The sequence below is a fragment of the Mustela erminea genome, chromosome 5, assembly GCF_009829155.1.
Source record: "Mustela erminea isolate mMusErm1 chromosome 5, mMusErm1.Pri, whole genome shotgun sequence".
Taxonomy (NCBI): domain Eukaryota; kingdom Metazoa; phylum Chordata; class Mammalia; order Carnivora; family Mustelidae; genus Mustela; species Mustela erminea.
In genome coordinates this window covers 1787075-1814223 of record NC_045618.1, presented here as the reverse complement: position 1 = coordinate 1814223, position 27149 = coordinate 1787075, and the positions used below count along the sequence as shown (strand labels likewise).

At 54.3% G+C, this 27149-nt stretch overlaps 1 protein-coding gene across 1 annotated transcript in view; it reads right to left on the bottom strand.

Annotated features, from left to right (window-relative positions):
* Window positions 1-1301: 1301 nt before the first annotated feature.
* The window catches only part of ABHD17C (abhydrolase domain containing 17C, depalmitoylase), a 43032-nt gene continuing 17184 nt past the window's right edge, over window positions 1302-27149 (bottom strand). Inside the window, exons 2-3 of the mRNA XM_032341928.1 lie at window positions 6183-6362; window positions 1302-2764 (exon numbers count right to left, since the gene is read on the bottom strand). Coding sequence (XP_032197819.1) covers window positions 2545-2764; window positions 6183-6362 — 400 coding nt within the window. The 3' untranslated portion in view covers window positions 1302-2544. The remainder of the gene's footprint in view (window positions 2765-6182; window positions 6363-27149) is intronic.

Genomic DNA, 27149 nt, shown 5'->3' with positions numbered 1-27149 from the left:
ACTGAGCCACCCAGGCAACCCACCGACGGCATATTTTTAAAGCACCTGTTTATCCACACCTTGACCACCCATCTGTGTTCTCGCCTTCGCGGGGTTATACCGACTTACAACTTCAAATGGCATTTGGCTACTCAAATCCATTTAGCCAGTAAAAATCGAGGAGTGATTACGGGCCATAATCTCCACAGATAAATACTAATGCCAACTTTGCAACTTAACACGGCATTCCATTAAATAATGACTCTTAATGGGGTGGGGGTTGGGGTGGATATATTCATTTGATTATTTGATTATTTGATTTCTGAAATACATGCAATTATCACAGACAACACCCCTTACGACGTCTCTTTGTGTCCTGTGCTGATAGATTCCCTCGTCCGTTGACCATTACACACGTGTCTACACTATCTGTCATGTGGTTGATAACGTTCCCTGCCGCGTGTCACTAGATTAGGCTATGTTTTTTACCACGAATGAATCAAATCTGTAAACTCATTCCGCTGTGGTTTTGAGCAATAATGATACCAACAATGTCAGCAAATACAGAAAACTGAAGCAGCGCATACTGGGGCAGCCCTGAGCTGAAGCGGGAGCCTGGGGAAGGCTTTCTAGACTCCAGAATCCTGAGGGAATGAGGCTTCCCAGTCTTGACGTTTCTTACCTGCAACTGTCTCTTGCTGGTAAAACATGTTGCTCTGTTCTTTTCAAGTGCCCTGGCTATTCTTGGCCCTCTGTTCTCCCATGTAAACTTGAGGCTCACTGTATCAGGCTCCATGAAGAATTCTGTTGGGATTTGTACTGGGATCCTACTAACCCTACAGCTCTTTTCTGGAAGGATTAAAAATGAGCTGCCTATCCATAAACATGGTATAGCTCTCATTAAATCAGGTCTTCTTTTTTATTTTATCTTACTTATGTATTTGGCACAGAGAGGGAACACAGGCAAAGAAGTGGGAAAGGGAGAAGCAGGCTTCCCATAGAGCAGGGAGCCTGATGCGGGACTCCATCCTAGGACCCTGAATCATGACCTGAGCCAAAGGCAAGATGCTTAACCAACTGAGCCACCCGAGCACCCCTCTTAAAACTTTTTCTCCTTCCCTCCCTTCCTCCTCCTCTGCCTCCCTGGCTTCTCCCAAACATAGCCTCGGGTTTCTCACAGAACAAAGGTGTACCTCTTGAGCGAGGCAGAACAGTCTGTAAGCCCCAAGGGTTTCTTCTTCAACCCACGTGAAGCATTTTCTCATGTGCGACTTGCCCGGACGGAGCAATGGAGGGAAAGATGACAGAAGTAGGCCCCGCGCTCTGGTCCATGCATCCTTTATTCCATGACCGACCGCTGCGCCACACCGAAGCACAGCCCACAAACTTGCAATCCACCGCAATCCAGCTGTACAACAGTCTGAGGCTTACAGTACATTTAAGGCTTTTAAATTTGAAAAGAAAAATTCAAATCAAACCAAAGAACCCCCCAACCCCAGACCCCCGCCCAAGATGAGTAGTGTAGCAATGGTTCCTCGGAGCAACTCCAGTGTCAAAACCCAAAGAACTCTTAAACGAAAAAGATCCATTTAGTGAAATTTTCATTACATAAATTCTTCAAAGCATAAACTCGTCATTTTTTTTTGTCTTGGAAATGTTATAAAATTTTTCTGAATAGCAAAACATAGGAATAAAAACATATTAACAAAATGTATTCAATCATTTACATTACAAAGGAGGGATCCGCAGTTCATTATTGTAGCCTGACGAAAGAAAAGTACCATAAGAATTTATGCACAATCGGATTGCAAATATGTACAGTACTTTAAAAAAGCCCACAAGGAGGACTTCACGGAAGGGAAGTCGGCTAGGCTCCTCGCTACACCAACCAGACAATCAAAATATTAAAACTCTGTTGACTAGTAATAAATTTACACTTAAAAAAACCCCAGTTTCCTTTTAAGAATATCCCAGTCGTATTTGTATTGGTTCCAGTTGATGAAGCTGTTCACGACAGTTTCAGTCCATTACCCTTCTGTTGATTTTGGGGGGTTGGGGTTGGGGTGGGGGAGATCGGCATGGGTCACGGAACTTAACAAAAGAATTTTCGCCGCCCTAGTGTTCCGGTTACACGGTTCACGGCTCCACAGGGGAGCAAGCCCATGAATCCGGAGGCTGAAAGAGAGTGTGTATCAAGTACTGAGAACACGGAGAGAGGCTGAGTCCTGCGGGAATGGACGGTCACCCGTGGGTATGGCTGGGCAATGGAGGCGAGCATCGTCTACACAGCAAGGGGCAAACCGACCGCACCTGCGTCTAGCTCTCATCCCCATTCCCGCCAGGCAGGGACGCTGGCTGTCACCACCGTTGGGCGCCGCATGCTGTGAGGCGTGGACCGACCTCGAGGGACAGAAGACAGGGGGCTTGCTCGGGTCTATGACCGGGAACCCGAGAGGCGGGGACCTCCTCCCGCTGGTCACGCCACAACTGCTTTCCAGTTCGAGCATGTGCAAAACAGAGGACTCGCGTGTTCACAGTAAGTGAGGTAAGATCTTGGCGTCTCCTTCAGGAATTCGGCAGTTCGTGGGATATGAACTGTTTTAGTCTTTCTAGGTATTGTGCGTAAAGCTCTATGTCGTTGTGCCCGGCTCCCTCCACCCACAGGGGTTCCACGGCGCGGGGACAGCGCTCATACATGGCCAGGCCGTGGGAGAAATCGATGACCTCGTCCTCTGTACCATGAATGACCAGCACAGGTGAGGTGACTTTAGAGATCTTGTCAATGCTGCAAAACAGAACAGGGGCAGGGAGAGAGAGGACTCCGTTAGTGACGCCCACGGACAGCGCATGTCCCCTCCGATGCACCTGACGGTAACACCGGGCCTTTTCCCCCTGGTTTTTCTAGTGATTCACTCTTTTTTCTTTTTCCCAAATAACGTTTTCATTTTGAGGGTAATTTTGGCTTTCCAGAAACGGTGCAAAGGTTAACAGAGCTCCCCTAGGCCCCCAGCCCATACCCCTGTAAGGCGAACACCGCACGTTGCCGGGACACGTCTGTCAAAACAGAAAAACCAAGGTGAGGGCACCACTGTGAGCGGAGCCCCGCACGCGGCCTGGATTTTGGTAGTTTTCCCACAGACACCTTTGTCCTGTTCCTGGATCCAGACAGGAACACCACGCGGCGTTGGGGTACCGTGTGCTCGTTCAAACTGTTATTAAAAACAGAACTAAAGCCACCAGACCAATGGTCCAGGAACTAATCTTTCTGAGAGATTCACATTTGTGAGAGAGGATTCTTAAAAATAATCAACAGGCCGGAAGCTGACATGTCCGACGCAGTGTCTCTTCGGAAAGCCTGGACGCCCAACCCTCGGCCACCCACTCTGAGGTCTTCTTGGCGAGATCCCCTCAGCGTCGCCTCCAAAGATCCTCACAAACCCCGTCTCATAAACGCTAATGCCTTGTTTTCTCCACAAAAACGGCGCTGCTTCGCTTGGAAACAGTGCAGTGCCAAGCTTGGCGTCCAAGGGATCTCGGGTTGTTTATAAGAACGGACTCTACCCTAAAGGACGAATATTTGAGGGTCTCCAGAAGAATGTGCTGCCGGCTCTGGAAACACTCCCCAAGAGGACTCCGAGGCTTAAGCTTTGTTGGCAGGGCGTGCTGGTGACTTCTCCACGGGGCGGGGATGGCGGGGTCGGGGGGAACACCGCCTTCTAACCTGCAGATGGCGAAGAGGGGCGGACCTGGCCGGCAGTCCTTGCACCCAAGCCCCCACCCGTGGCTTCTCTTTCTGCGTCTGATTCCAGCCAAAACTACACAGGGCCACTGGCTGCCACCATCCGCCGGGACCCTGCCTCTTTTGGGCACGACTAACACGAGGAAACATCTTCCACAGACCGGGGCTCTGTGCTCCACAGGGGACAGGACACCTGGCTCTGGGTAGCGGAGGGGGGCACTGGAGTCCGTGCTGGTAACAGCGACCTTACATGAGGATCCCAGCCCAAGACCTCTGGACAACGGTCACAGAACCTCTATCAGCAACTTGTGACGCCACCCAGCATGTTGGGGCGTCCTGGGGAGTGGCAAAACCTGACCGGCTGCGGGGTTCGACAAGATTGAAGGGTGGGGGAGGCGATGAAACATCCCCAATTAGTAGTCGTGTTCAGAAACCCGTTCTCCTGTTTGACATTCGCGAGACGACTTCTGAGAACGTGGGAGCCCAATTATACTCCATCAGAAAGTACTTCCTGCCAGGATGGGCCTGGGGCTGGCCTCCCGCAGCTGGGCCTACGAGGAGAATCTCGACGGCCCGAGGCCGGCATCTGACTAAACGCCAAGGAGGGAAACGATAAGAAGCTACAAACCCAGTGCAACCCGGACCCCTTCTGCCCGGTGTGTAATAGTCAAAGGAAACGGGAAACCCCTTCCTTCAGAGAGAGGAACACGGACGGAGACAATCCTGACAGTGGGGAGCCAGGGGCCCCGTGAGAGAACGTGGCTACGGAGTCCGGCTCACGATGAAGGTCAGCGGGACTGTTCCTGGTTTGCGAGCTACCGTATTAACGCTCCAGGGCACTGGGGGGGAGCGCTAGCCTTTTGGGCAGTGTCCACACCCCTACCTTCATCCAGTAAACTTGCCTCCGCCGGCCTCGGCGTCCTCATCTATAAAACGAGCACTCTGCCACTTGACCCCTTCTCCCAGCCACAGGGAAGACCATGTGAGGCGGGGGGACCACGTAGCACCCCGCCTGGGGGATCAGACCAGCCGGGGAAAGGCCGGTTGCTGGCTGATGGTAATTAATAAGTTGCATTTAGTTGCCATGGCTGTATTTTAAGGTATATGCTAATTCAGGAGTCAGGAAACAACCCATTCATTTTGTTGCCACGGTAACTCCCAGCCTCGCCTCCCACAGACACACTCAACATCTCCCTCCCCACAACCGGGCAGCTCATTACCCATTCGGCACAAACAAGGCCACGTCCGAGCGGCACACGCGTCCCACTTAGCACGCCGGCCACGCCCGAAGGGACTTCGCAGGGAGGTCCGCTTCCTCCTGGAGCTGGAGCTACCTGCGTGCGGGGACCAGGCGCCCAGAGCCGAGGTTCACCCAAGAGTTACCAGAAGGCTTCTCTTTGCCGGAGGAGGACGGGCGGTGTGTCGGCTGATTATATACCACAGCAACGCTCACTGCCCTCGGGCAAGGGCAGAATGGCAGCCACGAGGGACTTGATCTAAACCCCGAAACCGGGCTTGATTTCTGCGGGGGCGTTTTCCTACAGAAACGGCAACACGAGCCAGCCGGCCCTGCCCTTGACCACCTCAGACCTGCTTTAGCGACGCACAACGGGGAAAGTTTAGGGGGCAAACAGTTTTTATGGAAAACACCGTCCTCAACTCGGATTTTTAAAAAATAAGTAAATAAATAAGTAAATTTTCAAACAGAGGTATTCAAGGAACCCCTGGCTCTCTGCCTTTGCGTTTAGAGTAGGGCGATGACCCGCTTCCCTTCCGTCCGTCTACGGGATGCGCCAATAGCCGGGGCGGGCCGGGAAGACCCAGCCAAGGGGCCCCTCCATGTGCTCCTGCGGGCGGGGCGGCCATGGGAAAAGATGGGGGGCAGAGCTCCTGGGGGTGTGTCCCAATACTAGGACGGTGGCCTGTTAGTGAAGCCTGCAGCTCTGCTCAGCTTTCCCCTCCCTGCGCAGTGTCACCGACTGGCGAAGGGGTGCTGAAGCAGAGGGTGCCGGCTGCCTGACGTGCGTGCGTGGACCCCTGAGTCGTGCGTGTGAACCACTGAGTTGTGCATGTGAACCACTGAGGACAGCGCCAGACGTTCCGCAAGGAGCTCTCGGCTCCCACCACACAAGCCCACCCATGCACGAGCAAGTATGGGACGGTGCTTGCTTCCAGGAGACACGGCCACATTGGTTTTCATCGCGCACGTACAGCCGAGTTCCTCATCCTGGGATGTCGGTTCCGGTGAGTCCTGCCATCCCGAAGAGTTCTACCGAGGACTCAGGCCCAGAGGACAAAGTCTAGGGCTGGTGGATGGGTCACCACCACGGCTACCTCCCCAAGGTGCCCGGCACGGGGCCAGCCGTGGGGCCGCACTCAGGAGAGACTGACCACCACGGGTCGTGGTGCACCCAACCCTGGGTCACTGGGCATCCCAGTACCTGCAGCGGACGTGGGCGCTTACCTGGGGAACGCGTCAAAGCAGTACGTTTTCCTGGTGTCCGGGAAAGCCACGCGCAGGCCCGACATCAGGGGCGAGTGGAGAATGACGGCCGCGCACTCATACCTTGAGGCCAGGTCTACCGTGGGGACGGTCCCGATGCTCTGGCCGTACAGGATGATGTTCTCGGGACTCACGCCGTACCTGGGGAGAAATCGGTGGGGAGCACGCCGTTAGCTAACAGACAGAGGACAGAGAGCGACAAAACCGTAACACCTTAAACTCACAAAACTCCCACGGCTACTGGATTAAAACGACACCGTCGAACTTGTACAATAAACGTGGACGTCACACAAACACATGTGAGCGGCCTGTCTCGGGACGAAGGGACTGGGATTCTGCCCTCCACGACGTTTTGTGGAAACGATGCACGCGTCACGTTGGGGGCAGGACTCCGTGAAGTGAGTACATCATAAACCCCATTTCCTAGCTCCGGAGTCATCTCTTCTCCCGACCTCCCCCTTCAGAGCTTCTCTGATAATCACCGATTTCAGGATTTCTGAGAGAAAAAGCAGAAGCTCGTCTGGCAGATTGTACTATTTTTATTAAGAGCGCTTCAAGTGAGGTTTTAATAAAATATGAAAGGTATGAGCATTTATCGGAAAACGGTACAGAGAGACGATTAATTTGCAGACAAGTGTGTTTTCTTTAGCCTCTCCGTGGGGCCAAACCACTCGGAGCCTCCGGGCCGCCAGCCGTCGCCGACCGGCTCTCTCCCGGTGTTCAGTTGGCCCCCGCCGCCCGCTCCCCGGGTCCCCAGCCCCCGCGGCCCCCTGTGAGCACAGGCCTGGGCTCTGGCCATGGAATGCAAGGACAATGACAAGGGCCACCTGTGGGTGGCAGCTTCAGGGAGAAGGGAGTGATCCCCCTGCCGTGGGCGGGAAGCAGACGGGAGTCACGGGGTGGGGGCCGGCCCGCGCGGAAGAATGCAGCAAAGGCGAAGAAGTCAGACAAGGTCAAGGGTGAGCGAGGACATGGGAAGGGAGCTCGGTCACACGGCTGCAGGCTGCGGGCGTGCAAACCGGTGCAAGCACCTGGGAAACTCATCCCCTCTCGTCTGGGAGCGCCGCAGCCCGGAATCGACAACTGCACTTTTCAGCGTCAATACCTCCTGCACCTTCCGGCGCCACGTGACCTTGGCTCCAACAACAGCCGTGGGTGACAGCAGCTGTCCGCTGGTCACGGAGGGGCGGCGGGATCTCAGCCTGGCTTCCTCCCCGTCCAGCTCCCGGGAATGACATAGGGAAATGGGGGTTCTTAAAAGGAATCAGGGAGGGAATGGCTATTTCTGGCGGGGACACGGTGTGTTTACAGAGAGTTGGCATCTGAGCTGTACCACGAGGGGCAGACGGGACCCCAACACGTGCGGATAAAGAGAACTTCCTCCCTGGGCAGCGTCAGGAGCACACAGCACGGCACGGGAAAGCGTGGGAAAGCGAGAAGCAGGTGCGAGTCGGGTGCGCGGGTCGGGGGCTGTGGGGCTGATGTCTGGGGCACATCTGGGAGCAGCCGGCATGCTACGGGTCAGAGCTTGTCCTGAAGATGAGCAGGGGCACGGGCGGCACCCCAGGGCAAGGTGACAGGAGCAAAGTTAATGCTCTGACAGGAGTCACCTTTCAGTGGCTTGAGGGATGGATGACAGAAGCGTGCCAAGGGGGCAGAGGGACAGTCAAGGGACTATGAAGAATCATACGGGGGTGGGGGCAGGGAGGAGGGCGCCTGGGTGGCTCAGTGGGTTAAACGTCTGCCTTCAGCTCAGGTCCTGGCATTGAGCCCCTTGAACCACCGGGCTCTCTGCTCAGTGGGGAGCCTGCTTCTCCCTCTGCCCCTCCTCTTTCTCTCTCTCAAATAAAATCCTTAAAAAAAAAAAAATCACACAAGGATGAGAGAACAGAAGAGTACAATAAATTTTAAAAAACCGACAGAAGACAGAGAGGCTCTGTCCTCCCACAGACACAGGTGCGCAGACCCCGGTCCGTTCTCTCTCTAAAGGGACGAGTCTGTGCAGCCCCAGCCCCTGGCACTGGGCACCACCCAATGCAACTGTGCCTTTGGAAGAATGTCCCAAGATGAAGGTCTCAGGGGTCCTTGTCTGGGCAGGAGCAGTTGGAAGGGGAGGTTATTACACAATGATCAGCAGAAAGGATTTTGAAAGAGAGGTCTGAGCCAAGAACAGGGAGCCACAGGACCCTAGACCCCAAATCCCTAAGTCTGAGAGCCTGTCAGTGAGGCCAGAAGACGAGGGACACAAGAAGGTGCATCTGTAGGGCGTCAGCAGACGCAACTCAGGAAAACGCCCTCCACTGAGGGGAAGCCACGCCGGCTCCCTCCCCCACAGCCACCAGAGCTCCTTCCGTCCTGGACGGGGAGGCCCGCTCCAGCAGGGGTTTTCAACCCGGGCTCAGGGGCCCTTGAGGAGAGCAGGATTAAGACTGGGGTCCCCTCCTCCTCCCTCTACAATCTTCATCCGATTCCTAAAGTTATCTCTGACCACCCCCCAAAAAGCACAACGGCCACTGGCCACTTCGTGGGATGAGGAGGTGCAGGGGGTCGGAGAAGACCAGAGAGAGAAGAAACCCACATCCAGAGTGTGGGTCCTCCTTTCCCATCAGTTACGAACAAAGGAGTCTTCGAGGAAAGACAAAGAGAAGAGGAGGAGGAAACCTGAAACTGAAGGCCACGGCCGAAGAAACAATTCATAGTGAAAGTGAGAAACTCAGCAGCACCCCCCACCCCAGTCAGCATGGCATGAGCCTCACCCTCCGCGCCCCGGTCCACGGGCTGGCGAGGATCACATGGGTCACCTACGCAGCGATGGGCATCCCAATGCCGTCAGGGTCCTGCCTGCTACATGAGCCTCCCTGGGGCCCCACGGAACAAAGACGACCCAGGGGCGTGTCCGCGCAGCAGGGCAGCCGCCTCTCCCCAGGTCCCGAATCCGTCTGTCCTGGTCCATCCTCGGACACTGAGATCTCACAGAGGGGCTGGAGCTGCTTCAAGGAAAGGCTCGGCTCCTAGCTTCCTGCTGGCCGCACCCCACAGCCAGGACCTGCCTCGACCAATCCCAGCTTTCCCGCGCTGACCCCCGTCCAAGCTCACGACCAGCACTCTGCAGTCCAAGCTTCGCTCGAGAATGTCACCAGGTAAAACACAACACACCAGCCGTAAAGGGAAAACACAATTATGTTAAAGTCAAGAACTGCTCATCAGAAGACCCCGTGAGAAAGTGAAAAGACAAGTCACCTGACGAGAAAGCCACCTGTTACACCACAGGACCAGCCAAGGGCTCACATCCAGAATCCTAGAGGGTTCCTCCAAAGTGAGAAAAAGACAACCAAGACGCACACACAGAGACACACACACAGACACACAGACACAAATGGCGTTTTACAAAATGGGCATTTGATCAAAGAAGAAATCTCAAATGGCAGGGATGCAGGTGGAGGGGACCACAGGCTTCATTAGGAAAAAGGGAAATGCAGATTAAACCATCACGGGATACAGACAAAAACTTAAAGGTGCAGAGGACCTAGTGTTAACAAAGACAGTGAACCACAGACACAAAATTACATTTTAGGGACATTCCTGTCTGGTTAATCTATTTTGCAACCAAAACATACTGTTTAAAAGTCCACCGGCTACGGGCGCCTGGAGGTTCAGTCATTAAGCCTCTGCCTTCAGCCCAGGTCGTGATCTCAGGGTCCTGGGATGCAGCCCCACGTCAGGCTCCCTGCTTCTCCATCTCCCTGTGCCCCACGCATGCTTGTGCTCTGACTCTCTTTCTCTCAAATAAATAAATAAAATCTTTTTTTAAAAAAAGTTCACGAGGTAGTTCAGATATGGAGACAGCCCTCACAAAGACTGTTAGAACTCATGGTAGATTGTCTGCTAAAAATAAACCTCATAAGGAAACAAGAGGCCATTAAAAGTATGTCTCAGAAAGACAGTGTGGGAAGAACTCATGCCACCACGTTCAGTAAAACGAAAACAGGGTCACAATTACGTGCCTTTGAAAAAACCTATACATGGAAAAGGGACCTGAAATCACGATACTAAAATGGGAATGAGGTGGACCTTCATTCAAGCAGTGAGAGTTTTCATTTCCTTCTTCTCTTTTTTAAAGTCATCTCTACGCCCAAGGTGGGGCTTGAAGTCACAGCTCCAAGACCGAGAGTCCCACAGTCCGCCGACTGAGCCAGCCAGGCGCCCTCATTTCTAGTCTCAGATTTCCTTGAATTACTAGGCACTGACTTGTTTAAAAGCACCAGTACGTTTAGGTACTGTCAGGTCTTTCTGCAGAGGGTCGGTAAGCATTCCGCTCCGTGCCAGGGTTCCTGAGCTAGACGAGTTTTGCAAACTGTAGAGCGCTGATCCAGGGCTCATGTTGGTCAGTATTACATTCCGGGCTTTCCCACTGCTTGTTCCTGCCTTTACCAGACTGTCTGATAACAAATGAGGGCCGGGTGGGGAGGTATCAACGATTTTCAGTGGCACTTATAAGGGGCCTCTGTTCCCCTTTGCAGAGGAGGACCCTTGGGTGTGTCCTTTTCACCACTAGGTTTTGTTTTTGGTGGAAAAAAGGTACAAGATTGATAAGCTCTATTCCAATGGTTCCAAACTGAGAAATATCTGAATTTCTTGGGAATTTGGGGTAATTAAAAGTAAATTCCCTTACTGGGAAATTTTCCGTTAGTAGAAATTCCAGTGGGTTTGTGGCTTTCTCAGACTACACCTGAGGGATATGGAGTAAAAAGTAGGGCCAGGTCCTAAAGCCCGTTTAGCTCTCAAATTAAATAAAAAAGAGGGGCACCTGGGTGGCTCAGTGGGTTAAAGCCTCTGCCTTCAGCTCAGGTCATGATCTCAGGGTCCTGGGATCGAGGCCCGCATCGGGCTCTCTGCTCAGCAGGGAGCCTGCTTCCTCCTCTCTCTCTCTGCCTGCTTCTCTGCCTACTTGTGATCTGTCTGTCAAGTAAATAAATAGAATCTTAAAAAAAAAATTAAATAAAAAGAAGGAAAGCATAGCCAGTAAACAGAACCTGCTCACAGAGGCCATGGGAAACACAGGGCAGTCTAAGATTATAGCTTTAAAAACAAAGGGCAGGACCCGGTGCAAAGTATTCTTTAAAAAACATGAGTGACCAAGTCCCAAACCTCCACTTTGAAACGAAGCATTTCTGCACCGCTTGGCCCGGGGAAGCCCGGCGGCCGGGGCAAGCAGCAGGTACAGCGGGTGGGGAGACAGGGGCGGACACGGTCTCGGGGGTGGGGGCAGCGGCTCAGCAAGGCTGTGTGGGGGGGTCGGAAGGGTCAGGGAAACCAAGGACACACAGACAAGCCCCAGCACAGCCGGGAGGTGGCCTCCGCCATCAGACCTGGAGGGAGCACCCTGCAGAGGTCAGGCTCCCCCCGGGGATCTGGGGAGCAGGTGCAGAGGGCAGGAACTCGCCCGCGGAGGCACAGCCTCGAGCTGGGGAGAACTCGGGCGCCAGGGCCCTGCGCGCTCCCAGGACAGCGGACGGCACGGAGCCACAGCGGCAAAGGCTGGGTGGGTTCAGAAAAAAACTCCAGGGAAACTCAGCCCATGTGCGTGGACACGAAGGCCCATGACTGCGCAGTGACGTGGGCCGCCCGGGGGAGGGGAGGGTGTCAGGACGGGGCGGGTGCCGGGGGGCGCGTGTCCACACCATTCCCCGGCAGGGCCCTCTCCCGCTTCCAGACCCGCTCTCCCCTCTTACCTTCCGCTCCTCCTGGAGCACCTCGCGGGGCCCCAGCCTGACCTGCACTGTCCTCTCTTCACACGTGCACCTGTGGACCTCGTCCAGCAGGAGCCCAGCGGGCACCGGACACCTGACGGCGCGACGGCTATCTGTGCCCTGAGTGCGCGGCTGCCCGGGCCTCCCAACACGCGTTCACGCACGGACACCGTGGCCCAGACCAGCCCAGCCCACTGGGCGCATCGTTCCCCCGCCCCAAATCTTTCCCTCCCCCCCCCGCATCGCCAGAGCCTGGACTGCCCGGGCTCCAGGATGCGCCCGGTTTCTCGAGCTTCTCTCCCCTGCCCCCCACAGACTCTCAGTCACGGAGTCCTGCCGTTTCCACCTCTGAGATGTTTGTGGGACGATCGCGTTCCTGACACCACTGCTCGGTGGTGGCCTCCTGGGGTTGAACAAGCTCTCCCTGTTGGTTCGGCACAGGAATGACAGGAACATCCCCACAGGCACCCAGGGTCTGTGGCTCACGGGTCTTTCTGGAAGGCTCACCACGTGCCTCCACCCCCCACCCCAGGCTCACAGGGCCCAGGGGGCTGGGAGTGCTCAAAGCCCCCACCCGTCCCGCCCTGGCCTTGGGGTTTGTGCATCTTGTGCTATGGCTGAGGAGGAGGCCGGTGTCCGCGCTCCCGACCGCTGACCGGGTTTCCATCCGGCCTGCACCTGCTCATCGCAGAGCCTGGTCACTCCCACTGCGTACCCTCCCCTCCTCTCTCCGCCCGTCTCTGCCCCGAAGCCATCGTCCGAGCCCCACCGCGCTCCATTCCTATCAGGAGGCATCTCCCTTCTCCCTTAAAAAGAGAGACAGATGGGGCGCCTGGCTGGCTCAGTCAGTGAACCAGGCGACTCTTAACCTCGGGGCTGCGAGTTGAGCCCCGTGTTGGGCACAGAGATGACTTAAAAACAAAATCTTAAAACAAATACAAGAAGAAACAGAAAGTAAAGAAGAAACCCGGGTCACGTTACTTTGCTAATCACACCCCTCTGGCAAACCACTGTCCCTGGGGTAGAAGTTCACGGACTGAGAAGGTCCCCCACGGTCTGGCCCCGCCTCACTATCGGGACCTATCTTCCCTCCAACCGAACCTGCTCGCACAGTCAGACCCCGCGCTGTATCCTGAACCGCCCCTGCCTGGAAGACTCTGGGGTCCCACCGGCCTCACATGAGTCTCCTGGATGCTGGTCGGCATCTGGTCCTCTCCCTCCTGAGCACTCAGCCAAGGATGCAGCGACATGACGGTTTGTGCGGTGTACCAGGACTGGACTGTAAGCCCTCACAGGGGCAGCTCCACATAGGGGCAGGCAAACAAAACCTACCCTGGGGGGCTCCCCCCGGACTTCAGAGGCTTTTCTTCCTTTGCGTGGAATGTGGCTTCAGCCAAAGGCTGTTTTCAGACCAATCACAACCGAATCCCGCATATTGTTATTCTGATGGCAAGACAATGCCCTCCAAGCTCAGCATCTTCCTGAGGCTCTGATGGGAGCTTCTAGAATCTCCGGTCTGCAAACCAGCAGATTGAGTCAGTCCATCGACAGCTAGTGAGCACCCATTCTGGCGTGATGTAAGATTTACTTAAGACCCAATGCAGGAAAGTCAAGTCTCCCAAATTTTGCCAGGGGAAAGCAAAGGCCCCCAAGAACCACACCCTGGAAACCTACAATCTCCCCATCCCAAACCTCTCCAAGGCTCTACCACCTTCCTGCGTCACAAGCAACGTCGAGTTCGGGCCGGCCACCCCCCCCCCCAGTAGGTCTCGGCTCCCATCTGCTCCCAGTACACACCCCAGGAACCCTGCAGCCGGGACCTCGAGAGCCAGAGCTGGGCGGGCGTGTCCTGTGGGAACAATCTGTTTGCTGATCACGTACAACATGTTTGTTTTCCTTTTAACATGAGGCTTTCTTTTCTGCCTGCAAACAGAGAAGGGGAGCCTGCCCAAGACACACGCATCCTGTTTAAGTCAGCGGACCTTGACTCTGTCCTGTGTCAGCAGCGTTTCCACTTATCTTCACAAGAAGTGCACTTGGCACAGTTCCACGCACTTTGAAGTCAATATTTTAAGTATTTCAGAGTTAGAATTCCTGGTGGAAATATCTTGAGACGTAGGACAAAGATAAATACACAAGGTAATGTGAATGTTAGCGGAAGGACGAGATCGGGGATGGTGGGAAACCCCAAAAACTTTAGGGCAGAGTCTCAGAGTGAAAGGCTCGCCCGTGCAAGGAGAGCAGGTGTATAAACAGGACCCGCCAAACCCACGGGCACAGAAAAGGTGAGCCAGGCTTTCACTTTCTGTAGCCGAAGTTTGACAAATGTGTACCTTCTATTTAATTATGAGGAAGATGAAAAAAGCAGCAATCACCCGAAACATGCTTGTTTTCCCTTTTTAAAAATACACCTGTGTAAGTTTAAACATTTTTTGGGGGTACACTTGATGTTTCACAAACGGATTTCTTTTTTCTTTTTTCTTTTTTTTTAAGATTTTATTTATTTATTTGACAGACAGAGATCACAAGCAGGCAGAGAGAGAGGAAGGGAAGCAGGTTCCCCGCAGAGCAGAGAGCCCGACGCGGGGCTCAATCCCAGGACCCTGGGATCGTGACCCGAGCTGAAGGCAGAGGCCCTTAACAAACTGAGCCACCCAGGCGCCCCCACAAACGGCTTCCGATCGTTAATTCCAATGATGAAAAAGCAAAAGAAACAAGCTTCAAAGTAGCTGCTTCATGAGTGTGGTTGGAGAAAAGTAACAATTTGAAAGGTCAGTGGCGTCAGTTGTAAGTTTGTTGCTTTTCTTGTGATCAAGGGACTGTGCTTAAAAGAAACATTTATAAACAAGATCATTATAATCTCTGGAAGTTTCACTAACCCAGGCGTGTTCAACGTATTTTCTCAACAGCGGTTATCAAATAAAATGTGGCAAATGCACCAGTGAAAGTGGCCACATCCACTTGACATTGACAGTGACGCGAGGAGAAATGTTGTGCTCCCGGGTTATGAGTTTTGGGGGAAATAAAGAACCAAAAGATTCAAGCCAAGAAAGAATAAGAATAAGAAAAGAATAAGAAATAAGAAAGAATAAGAAAACCAAGTCAAAGTTGAGGCAAAACGAGTATCCCGGCCGGCGGGTTTCTCGGAGCACAGGGAAGGGATGATCAAAACGGGGACAGGGCAGTCAGGACACACAGAAGCGGAGCTGGAAACCCCCCCGCAAAGGAGGGAGGGGACAGAGCTCGGCCGGCAGGGGCGAAGGCTCACTTCTAGAAGCAGAGGGATGCAAAAGGAGGGGGAGCTCAGGACAGCAGGGTCGGGGAACACGCACGAGATCCCAGGACGGCGCCCGGGGATGGCGGGAAGGAAGAAGCCCGTGGGACCGCAGGGTTTACGGTTGCTCAGATCAGATGCGTCCGCGGCAAGTTGTGCTGGGGGAGGGGCAGAGCAGAAGATGACCCCACTGCCAGTGACTGGCAAGGCGGGCGCAGAGGGAACCGGGGAGGAGATGACGGGGTGTGGAATTCTGTTTGTTCTGTTAGGAAGTCAGTCTGGGAAGACAGAGCCGCAAGTCACTGCAGCATCTCAGGAAGGCACAGAAGTCAGACTCTTCCGTGAGTCAGAGGCATCGCAAGAAAAAAACCTTCCTGGGGCGCCCGGCTGGCCCGGTCGGTGGAACACTGCCACTCTCGATCTTGGGGTCATGAGTTTGAGCCCCGGGCTGGGGGTAGAGGACATGACTTAAAAATCTTTGAATAAAGGAAAAGAAAAATCTTCCGGAAACTGCTGTGATGTCTGTACTAGACGGACCGGGACCTGGGCACCCCTCAGCCTCACCCTGGTTGGGGCTCAGAGGAAGCCGAGCGGGGTCAGGCGACGGCTGGGAAGAGCCATCCGGGCCAAGGGCATTCCAGGAAAACACACATTGCAAGCAACTCACCCACAGCCCTCCAAACGTTGTCAGGACCCGTGTTCCCCGAGTTCTACAAAGCAGTGGCCCCCCTTTGGGAACGGCCTTTCTCCTATGTGGGATGTTTGAAATTTCCTTCCAAATGGGGGGGTGGGTGTCAGGCCCAAACCCACCCTCAAGACAACTTCGTTCTCTCTGACATTCGAGAGACTGTTCTCTGCGTCACAGCGAAGATAAACAAGACCCGGCATGCCTTAATTTTAACTAAAAACATACAAACAAAAACCCACATTGCAGAAGAAAAGGCAGAATAACATGAAGGATATAAAATCAACTCTATACATCTGTTACAATTAAAATGGGAGAATTTGCTGGAGCTTGTCTGAGTAGAATTGTGCGTGAATTGTGCTAATGACAACGAAAGTCTCCTGATCTACCGTGTTGGAAAGGACAGAAAATGCTGCTCCCCAATCCCCACCCGTACCCCCGGCTCCACAAATACCTGGAAATGGTTAGAATCCCACCTTCCCTACTTTTTTGAGAGAATTCCATGAGCGGGCTTAGGTAAAATGTCTGACACAGACATCTGACCAAAAAAACCCATTTAACAAATAGCACTTCTGTCCCACCAAATACAAACATGGACTGACGGCCAGATAAAGCCTTGCGGGATCTGCCTATTCCATATCCACGGATCACAGCCAAAAGGAAGGTAGATATCTCACGACATCTCTGCGATGGGGAGAAACTTTTAAAATAAATCTAATTTCAGGGCCGCCTGGGGGGCCCCAGCCTTCAGGTGAAGCGTCTGCCTTTAGCGCAGGTCGTGATCTCGGGGTCCAGGGATCGAGCCCACATCAGGCTCCCTGCTCAGCACCGAGTCCGCTTTGCCCTCTTCCCCTCCCTCTGTGCTCTCTCTCGCTCTCTCTCAAATAAGTAAAATAAACTTCCAAAAAAAAAAAAAAAAAAAAAACAAACCCCTCATTTCATGATCTACCTGTTCACCCAGCTTAAACATTATTTCTTAAAACGGGATGCTCAAGAATCCAATTCGTAATTATTTTATCCCGCTGTAAGGTGAGTTCTGACAACAGCTGTGGTCCAGACACGAGACCTGGGTCGGTGAGTGTGCCTGGCTTAACACGGACTCGCAGACACGGCAGAACTAGGAACGTCGAACCAGGCCTTTCGTCCCATCGCTGAAGCTGTCTCTGTCCATGAGAGCATCCTTGGAGGTCACATCCCGGGGACGGAGCATTTCTGAGTGTCCCTCCATCTCCGGCCCTGGAGCTGGCGGTATGAACACACACCCCGGGTGACCACCGCTGGGACGGGCACAGCTGGAACCAGGATGGTCAGTCCACATCCCCTAGGACACCTGTGCGGAGGGTGTCCCCACCCAGAAAAAGGCCCTCCCTGTAGAGAGAAAAGCAAAGCTGACGGAGGGGGCTGGCCGGCCATTCACGTGCGTGTCCACAAGGGTGGACCTGGGTGGGGCTGGGACGAGCCTCCTGGACGCTGGGCTCAAATCAGTCGTTTGTGAGCTCCTCGGTGCCCGGCCATGCCCTCGTGAGGGTGTGGGGCTGGGCATCTGCACAGTGGGCTAGAAGCACGAGCCAACTTTGAAACCAGACCACCCGAGGTCTGACTGCTGGCCGACTGCTCTGAGCCCCACCTCACGGGGGTGTAAGGCCCCCTCCCAGGCCTCAGGCGTGAATCAAAGGCAGTGATGAAGGAAACTCCATGATGGTCCTCCCGGCCCCCTGGGGCTGCTTTCACCAACCGGACCTAACAGGGCCCTTGGACAGCTGCTCTGAAGCCCGCAGGCGGGCTCCTTCCCCAGCACAGGCGGGGCACTGCCCGACTCTTCCTGGCGATGCCCTTTGGGCGGCTTCGCATCCACCCACAATGCAAGTCTGTTGGCTAAGCCCTCCCCCTGAGCAGACCCAGCAAAGCAGCCCCTGTCCCTCCTCGACGGCATCTTCGCTTCCTCTCTCTGGGGCCGAACCCCCGCTTTGGGCCTGTCTTGTGTCCTTCCTCATGTCCCAACTCTTCCTTCTGCTTCCAGAACCTTCCATCTTCCCCCACATCCTCCTTCGTAAGAGCACGGAAAGTTCACGGCATCGATCATGGAAACATCACAAACCGCAGGGCAGGGATGGAGAGGCCCTTAGAGATCATACAGACGGACCACTTTATTTTATAGATAAGGGGACTCGAGGGGCGCGTGGGTGGCTCAGTGGGTTAAAGCTTCTGCCTTCGGCTCAGGTCATGATCTCAGTGTCCTGGGATCCAGCCCCACATCGGGCTCTCTGCTCAGCAGGGAGCCCGCTTCCTCCTCTCTCTCTGCCTGCCTCTCTGTCTACTTGTGATCTCTGTCTGTCAAATAAATAAATAAAATCTTTATTTAAAAAAAAAAAAAGATAAGGGGACTCAAGCTTTAAGAGGTTACTAACCTAACTCAGAGTTGTAATCACTAAGACAGCTGCTACTTCAGGGCCCCAGAATATGGCCTCAACCGGGAGAAAGAACTAGGATTTCTACAAATGACAACCAGGCCAGCGAAAGCATCAGGTCGTGGCACAACCTCGGAAGGGGGCAGGCCTGCCCGAATCCCGCCCTGCGAGTCGGCTGCGCGTTGCCAGCCTGCTCTGAGTCTTCCTTCTCTCGTGTGTAGCATGGGCTCCTGTCCTCCGAGGCCAGTGTGTCGCTCTCCATATCATTATTTGCCACCCCCTTTTAATGCAGAGGTGAAGCGTGCCGCGCCCCGGCCTGAGCATTTCAGATGTAGTAAACAGTGCTTTCAAAGTGAAGATTCAGGGTGCCTGGGGGGCTTAATTAGTTAATTAATTGAGCGTCTGCCTTCGGCTCAGGTCATGATCCTGGGGTCCTGGGATTGAGCCCCACGTCGGGCTCCCTGCTCGGCGGGGAGCCTGCTTCCCCCTCTGCCTCTGCCCCTCCTGCTGCTCATGCTGTTTAATGGTTAGAGTGTCTGTGGAGGACCATTTGACGTTCGGGAGATGGACAGGAGCACAACACTGAGGGCGGGCATCAGTGTCCCAGAAAGGCTTAAATATCACGAAAAGGGTAAACTTCGTTCAGGTGTATTTTATCACAATAAAAGGAAGGGGGGGAGCAAACACTCTTCTTAAATCTGACTTGTACTAATTATTCTATTTGTTTATTTACTTAGAGTTGGCTCTGCACTCAGCGTGGACCCTAGCACGGGACTCGAACTCGCGGAGATCGAGACCTGAGCTGAGACCAACCGTCCGACAATGAACTGAATGCCCCCCCGGATCCCCCGAGATTATTCCCCTTGGAGAGAGGACAAAGGAATGTTCCAGCTCTCCTGGCATTCTAAGTGATACTTTTACTACAGGAGCAGAAACAATAAGTAGTAAATAAAACAGTAATAAAGAGTAAAATGTGGGTTTTTCTTTTTTTTTTTTAATTGTAAAATCTCCAAAGGCCAAAGGCTGTGAGGTTTCCAGTAACACAGAGAAACACGTCCCAAAGACGGGCGTGTCCCGGCTACTGTGTTCTCTGACCAATCGAGCAGACGGTCCTGCCCTCGCTCATTCTCACCTGGGAGGTGTGAGCCTCAGGGGCTCGGAGAACATGACAAAGCTGGAATCCACGGGACAACGCTAACAGAATTCTGACCTCCCTGTCCCAAAGACTCCATGATCCTTCCCACAAACTCCCCATCTTGCCTGGATTTTTTTTTTTTTAAAGCAAAAAACAAAGGAAACCACTCCTTAGCACGGCCCAGCGATTCTGCCGTCCTTTCTCTTCTGCAGATAAAAGCCGACCCTCGGGGTCATTCCAGAAGGAAGCCTGGGCAGCACGTGGGAAGGCGAGGACAGAGGTCTTTTGTAGCACCGTCACCTGAATAAAACCGTGACGGGTTTCCAGTTTCTATGTTTTAACAGTCAAGGGCAGGTGTTAAGGAGGTCATTGTCCCTCACGGTCCCCTGGCCCCCCAGCCCGTCAAGGACAGGGGATCGGGCTGGAGCATCGTTGCCGCGGAACTCAGATGCCTCCCCCATGGGCAGCCCCTGCTCTCTGCCACGCTGGGCTAAACCGAGGCCGGTGGGTGGCCTCCCCATGGCTTGTGAGCTAAAATGCTATGTCGTGTATCAACACGACGACACAAAAGCTATGTCCTTGCGTATCATCAGCAGGAAGGCTTCCCTCGGCCGCTGAGAACGCTGCGGCCGGGGACACGAGTGACGGAAGAGTGCCCCACTGGCTGCGAGGGACTCCGCATGAAGGGTCCCCACGGCCTCCCCACCCGGGTCCAGCGGCTTGTGCAGGGACAGAGACGCAGCCGCACACAGCACGCTCCTCCCTGGAGAGAGAGCCCAGGCCTCGACCCCTCGGGCCGTGTTTCCGCCCCTGCCCTCCAGCTGGCGTCTCGGACTCTCCTTGCCGCAGTCACCACTGTTCCCCGGCATGACAGGCAGGGCCGCGAGTCTCCGACCGGGTCTCCGACCGGGTCGTCTCGGAAACCAAGGGGTTCCATGCAGGGTGCATGCGATGAGGTTTCCAGGTGCACACCCGGTCCCTGCTCTGATGTGGGTCCCTGCTCTGATGTGAAATCGTTTTCTCACGGCAGCACCCGCCCCCTAGAGGCACACGTCTGCCTCCCCTCTGCCCAACCAGAACCGGGCCTGGCCACCGGGGGAGGGGACTCCCTGCATTCTGCAGGACAGGGACCCTGGAGCCCACGGGCAGACATGGGGATCGGGAGGCTAACTGAGAGGCAAGGGAACAAATTAGAATGGCCAGACGCACCTGGGGTGCTGCTACGTCAGGGACCTGGGATCCGCTGCTGGCTGACCTCCCGTCCTTGCTCAGAGCACGAGTGACTCTGCCCTCCACCCCCAGGGACGCTCATCTGCTCCCACGGACCCTCCCCCTGCCCCTCCCGCGGCCCAGCTGTGCCCACCACTGCGGTGGCACCGGGTTCCAGCTCAGCTGTCCTGCTGGGATCCCTCCTCTTCCTGACACCCCTCAGACGGTCCCAGTCTCCCAAATTCCATCCAGGATTCCAGCGGGCCTTGGGACATCCTGAACTTCCGAACGCCTTCCCTCAGCCGCAGAATGCTCCCACCGGACTGTCCCTAACTCACCTGACTCCCTCTTCACAATCTACCACGGTCTGGGAGACCATTCCGAAAAGGATTTTTACTACAAATTTTCAAAGTTCATCAAAACTTGGAGAAACTGGGGCGCCTGGGTGGCTCAGTGGGTTAAGCCTCTGCCTTCGGCTCAGGTCATGATCTCGGGGTCCTGGGATCGAGTCCCGCATCGGACTCTCTGCTCTGCAGGGAGCCTGCTTCCTCCTCTCTCTGTGCCTGCCTCTCTGCCTACTTGTGATGTCTGTCAAATAAATTAAAAAAAAAAAAAAAAACTTGGAGAAACTGGGGCGCCTGGGGGGCTCAGTCAGTTAAGCATCTACCTTTGGCTCAGATCATGATCTCAGGGTCGTGGGATCGAGGCCCGTGTCAGGCTCCCTGCTCAGCGGGGAGCCTGCTTCTCCTTCTTCTCCTGTGTGCTCGCTCTCTCTCTCAAATAAATAAATAAAATCTTCTAAAAAGTAAAGTATTAACAAATGGTTTCGATACCATAGCTCTATACGTGTGCATTTTTATCTTCAAAAAATGCCCATTTTCACTTGTTTCTGCAACTTCTTCGCATTCTTCCGATCTAAAAGAAAATGGGAAACAATACGACCAAAGTATTTGTGAAAACATTAACCCTTCATTACAGTTTAATACTTGCTACTTCTTCTGCGTAAAGCAAAATTTATGAGTGAGGTTATACTCTCTGTGCCGTGGGTCCCCGAGTCAAGCACCACACGGTAAATCCCTCCCGGAGCTCTGTTTTGCCCTGCTGCTGTCACATCCACATGCCGACTGCACTCTCTCTGGGGGCTTCCCAGGAATCCGAGAGAGAGAGAGAGAAAGAGAGAGAGGGAGAGGAGCAACTCACTCCCCACCCAGGGTACGAGAAGGAACACGGAGGGTTTGGGTTTTGCCCTCACGGGGCTTATCCTCTCCAGCTCTGTCTGCTTTCACAGGCTGTTTCTGTTCTCCCATAAGAATGCCTGATTGTAAAGATCTGGCAGAGGCAGAGCTGGGCCTCACGCACTCCCCTCACTTGGGATCTGATGCCCAAAGACAAGCAAATCACCTTCAGGCCACTGTCCTGGTGTATTCAATGCCCCCAAGCATTTTCAGAGGGTATCAGAGTCAGAACTGATGATCCCTGGGCTCGGGGCCCGTGAACTCACCTTCCAAAGGGACCAGAGCCACCCCTGCGTCCTCTGGCCCCCTCTCGTCCCTGCCACTTGTTCCCACAGGCTCAGCCCTCGCAGGTCATAAAACACCCGCATTGGGCCAGACCAGAGGGGCTCACTCCAGGGAAGGAGGGGTCGCACCTACTTGTGAACAAAAGCCGGGAGCCCCTGGGAGGGCAAGCTCCGGAGCGGTGAGGCTGGCTCTTAGTCATTGTCAGAGGGCATGGCACACAACAGCAAGACACCCTTGCGACCGGCCTCACTTCTGACCCTGACAACCCGCAAGTGCCATCACCCGTTTCTTTAAACTAAAGTGCCCGGCAGGTGAATCACCCAACCAGGACAGTAGATGACAGAGTCTGGCTCTGAAGCCACGTCTCATGCCTGCCCACAAGGCTGAGCTCCTCTGCTCTGAGCCCCACGTCTGCATAGGCATGGAGCAGGCCCTCTGTTCCCTGGTGGCCAGGGGAAGTCTGCAACGCCGGCAGCCTGACGACCCCACGCCTTCCCTTATGCCCTAGAAGAGGGCCGCCCGGCCTGGCCCCATACCCCACATTCATGCCTATAAAGGACGGAGTACTGGATCGGGTGATCAGAGAAAAGTCATAGGACAGGTAAAGAGATTCTACGAATTCTGAAAAAGTCCCCGCTAGGAAGCATTCTTTGACCCCCATGCAAATGACAACAAAAACAGAAGCAATTAACCAAAAAAGGAGGGATGGTTTCAAAGTTAAAAAGAGAAAAATACAGAAAAAACTTTTCCATACGACTCTGGAATCAAGACGTCAGAACCGCGACGACAGGCTAGGTTAAAAATAATGACCAGGGGACGCCTGGGTGGCTCAGTTGGTTAAGCAACTGCCTTCGGCTCAGGTCATGATCCCAGCGTTCTGGGATCGAGTCCCACATCGGGCTTCTTGCTCGGCAGGGAGCCTGCTTCTCCCTCTGCCTCTAGCCTGCCACTCTGTCTGCCTGTGCTTGCGCTCTGTATCTCTCTCTCTAACAAATAAATAAAATCTTTAAAAAAAAAAAAATAATAATGACCAGACCACGGGCGTTAAACGGCAAAACAACAGCGAATCCTCACCAACACCATCGTGGAGACCATCAAATACGCAACCGATGACACCACTGAACGGATGGTGGGAAGGTGAGAACCAGAGCATCGGGAATATGCAGCCGCCCACGGAGCAGGAATCCTTGACCTGCCACGCCCGCCGCCGCCGCCTGTCCTTCCCAGACACCGTCCCAGGGAAAAAAGACCAGAAATCTGCCCCCCAGGGTCTGTGAATTTGCAGAAACGGCAGAGAACAGAGAACGCCTTGTGCATACAGGAATGTGTCTGGGGCGGGTCTGGGTTGGTCAGATCCCCTTCCTTCTCGCATCCCCTAGTGAACAGAACCTAGTGCCCCGGGGGCACCCAACGCTCTGAGCGAGCCCCCAGCACGGCAGGGGAGGCGGGGCCACACCTCCTCTGTACCTTGGTGCTGCCTCCTTCCCGTTTCGTGGCCGACTCTGGGCATTCTCCCGGAACCCAGAGGACAGACATGCAGGAGGAGGGGGTCCCATAACTAAACTAACAAGGAAACACTGTGGGGGCGGGACTGAAAAGGCCAATCATGGACGCGTCCTATAAACAGGGACACGAGAGCCATGTTTCTCAATGCTCTCCCCTCGAAACCCACTCAAAACAAGAAGAAAATTTGAAATAATAAGGCGATGATGAAAGTAAAAAAGAAAATACTCCGGAGAGCTTTGTGCCAGGGCGTCTGTGACCCCCACCCAGAGCCACAGAGCTTGAGGGCATGGCCCCAGCAGGGCAGCCAGCCTGAGTCTGCTGGAGGCATTTTTAAACCCCATGTCTGGCTCTGTTACGTGTTTCTGGCCGAGTTGTTATGTCTCCCTTCCTGTAGCATCTCCCTTCCTATCTTCTAGATCATTCACGACAAGACAGAAGCCAGTCAATCAGTCAAAAATAATTACGTGGTATAAAACCCAATTTCCATAGAGTTTGGATGCCCCTGGCTCAGTGATGTGTTTTCTGCTTAGGACAGAAAAGAAATACATACAATATTTAGAAACATTTCATCACGAATTGTTAGAAGTTTGGCTGCTTCCAATCACACACCCACCAGGCTGCCCGGGAGTTCTGAAGCCCAGACCCGGGGCAGGGGGTGTGGAGGTCAGGGGGCTGCCTGCGGGCCCGTCTCTCAGCAGCACCCCGTGCATGCCAACCCACGGCCTGAGCCTCGAAACTTTACCTCTAGCTCAGTGTTAGCACCGGCTTGGGGAAAAGTTGCACGTACCCCAAAGACGGACCCAAAGGCCTAGCTGGCTGGGAAAGCTTGCGGTAATTACCGGCAAGACCTGCTTCTCGGACACCTGCTGGAGGTGATGGTCTACAAGCCCTGCCTGGGACCCTGGAGTGAGCCAGAGACGCGGCTCCTAATCACGGAGCCACACCAACGCTCGGGAAAACGAGCGGCACGAAAGACCCAAACGTGTGCCTCAGGGGGACACACAACTGTGGGCCCAGCAGTTAGGCCTTAAAGAGAAAAAAAAGGGATACTGAAAAAGAAACTACCCTCACGGGTCTGAGAACAAACGCCCATAAAATGGGAACAGGATGCTCTGAAAAAGGGAAGTCGGGGTAGAAATGAACTCAGGGAGGAAGAGAGGCGCTCACACAGGAAATCTAGGTTAGAGGCGAGAACACGGGGTGTCCAACAAACTGGACAAAGCGACGGGGATGGAGGGACGCAGGGGTGGGGGGTGCTGCAGGTCGGGATAGCGGAGGCCAGGCTGGGCGGGGGCTACACGAGCAGCCCCTGGCCTTGAGGGAAAGCCGCGCGGGTCGGGAGCAGGGAGGGGTGGCGACCGTGGCGGGCGCACTAGAGACGGGGCAGGAACGGAGCTGACGTTCACTTCCGGAGATCGCCACGCTGCCAACGAAGACCAAACAGCCCCCAGCACCCCCCAACGCTGGACGCAGCAGAAGGAAGTCAGCAGGGGTGGGTGACGGAGTCGCAGCAGGAAGTCAGGAGGCGCTGTCCATGGTCCCTCCTGGGCGCTGGGCGGCCCTGCGGGAAGTGGGGCGACAGCAGCCTTCTGTCCCGGTTCTTCCGTGTCATTTATCACTCTAGGCACCGACTACTTGAGTCACAGGGCTCAACCCCATCAGGAAAACGTTACTCACCTCTCATGTGGGTTTTTTTTGAGTTTTCTCACCGGCACGCAGGCCTGACTTGGCGCCGACGGTGAATGTCACCGTATTTACTGAAGCGCACTCTCCAGGAGCCCCCCGAGCCCGCTAGTTCTTCACGAAAGGAGGAGGGGGCTCTGACCCTGCATGGCACCAGGCACAACCGTCTGAGGAAACGAGACGCGGGCGTGACTCGGACGGATCCGTGAAACTCCTCTCCCTTCTCTCTGCCCTTCACAGGTCCGCCCCGCCGCCTGCCCGCGCCGGGTGACGTCAACACAGGGGAGCGGTGCCACAGGTCTCCGAGCCGCCTGCTGCAAATTTACAGGAATTACACTGAAGAACCGGGTCTAAAAATCAAGACTGAATATTAATAAGGTCAGTGGCAAGGAGATAGCGACGGGCGAAGTGCGGGGCTTACGATTACAAGATTACAATTATGTTTTAAGTCTTCAAAGGTGGTTTCAAAGGCAATGCCATGAGGAGCCTGAGAGCCGATCTGGCAAGGGTTCATGCAAAAAAGAAAAGAAGCCAAACCAAACTGGAGGGGAGGGTCTTAAAAGTAATCAAAAGCTTTCAGTGAGCTCTAGAACACCCTCCTTTCCCAGATTACACCGCCACCTTCCCAACAACACGACACAGTGCGCACCCCACACAACAGTGACGCTAGCAGCCGAGTGTCCTGTCGGGCCACCGACACCGTCACTCAGCAGGGCTTGTGAGATGACCTGAGTCTTTCACTGAAACCAGGCAGGAACTCTGCGCAGGAGCATCCTACGGTCCTCAGGAACCAAGAGAAGGAGAAGGAGGGGTCTCCTACTCCCCTAAGTACTCTGAAGAGAAAGGGGCCAGCTGACAAAGATTCTATTTTTTTATACATTCTTTTGAAAGATTTTATTTATTTGAGAGAGACAGAGAGAGAGAGAGGGAGCACATGAGCAGGGGGAGGTGGAGAGGGAGGGGGAGAAGCAGGCTCCCCGCTGAGCAGGGAGCCCGATGTGGGGCTCGATCCCAGGACCCTGAGATCATGACCTGAGCCGAAGGCAGATGCTTACCCCACTGAGCCACCCAGGTGCCCCCAAGCAAAGATTTTAACTCCAATCTTTAAGTGCATATCTTGTCTTATTGTATCAAATGAGCGGAACATGGGAAAACAAGTACCAAACTGACGAGAAGCACAGCCTAGAGGTTGAGGCGAGGACAAGACCAGACGTACCAGAGCTTCGAGGGTGGTTTTTGTGTTTTCTTGTTTTTGCATTTTCCTCCACCAAAGGCTCACGGGCCTCTGGCTCACAGCGGGTATGTTCAGTTGCAAAGAAAAAAAAAAAAAAGAAAGTACTTCCAGAACACACAGGAAAGGCTAGAAATAAATGTCATTTTAAAGACTGTGTGCACTTTCCTCCGTTTTCCTGGGCTGCTGTCACGGCGCGCACACTGTCCCCACAGACACTCACGGGGGCATCAGCAACGCCAAGAAGAGAGGCCGGGCTCCAAAGTCATCACTGGTCCCCAGCTGTGGTGATGACCCATGGTCACCCCGGCGAGTCTGAGGTCACCGAGGATCACAGAGCCGGGAACACTGCTGCCACCCTCCCGGGCAGGTTAAACTCGTGTGGAGAGATGGGCCCTGGACGTGATATGCAACTCTGAGATCTAGAAAGACGGCGGAGTCACCCGCTCGCGTCCTGGCGTGGGTCCTCATCATTCTGACCACCTCGGTTGGGATGGTGACCCATGAAGAAGCCAGATGAAAATGCA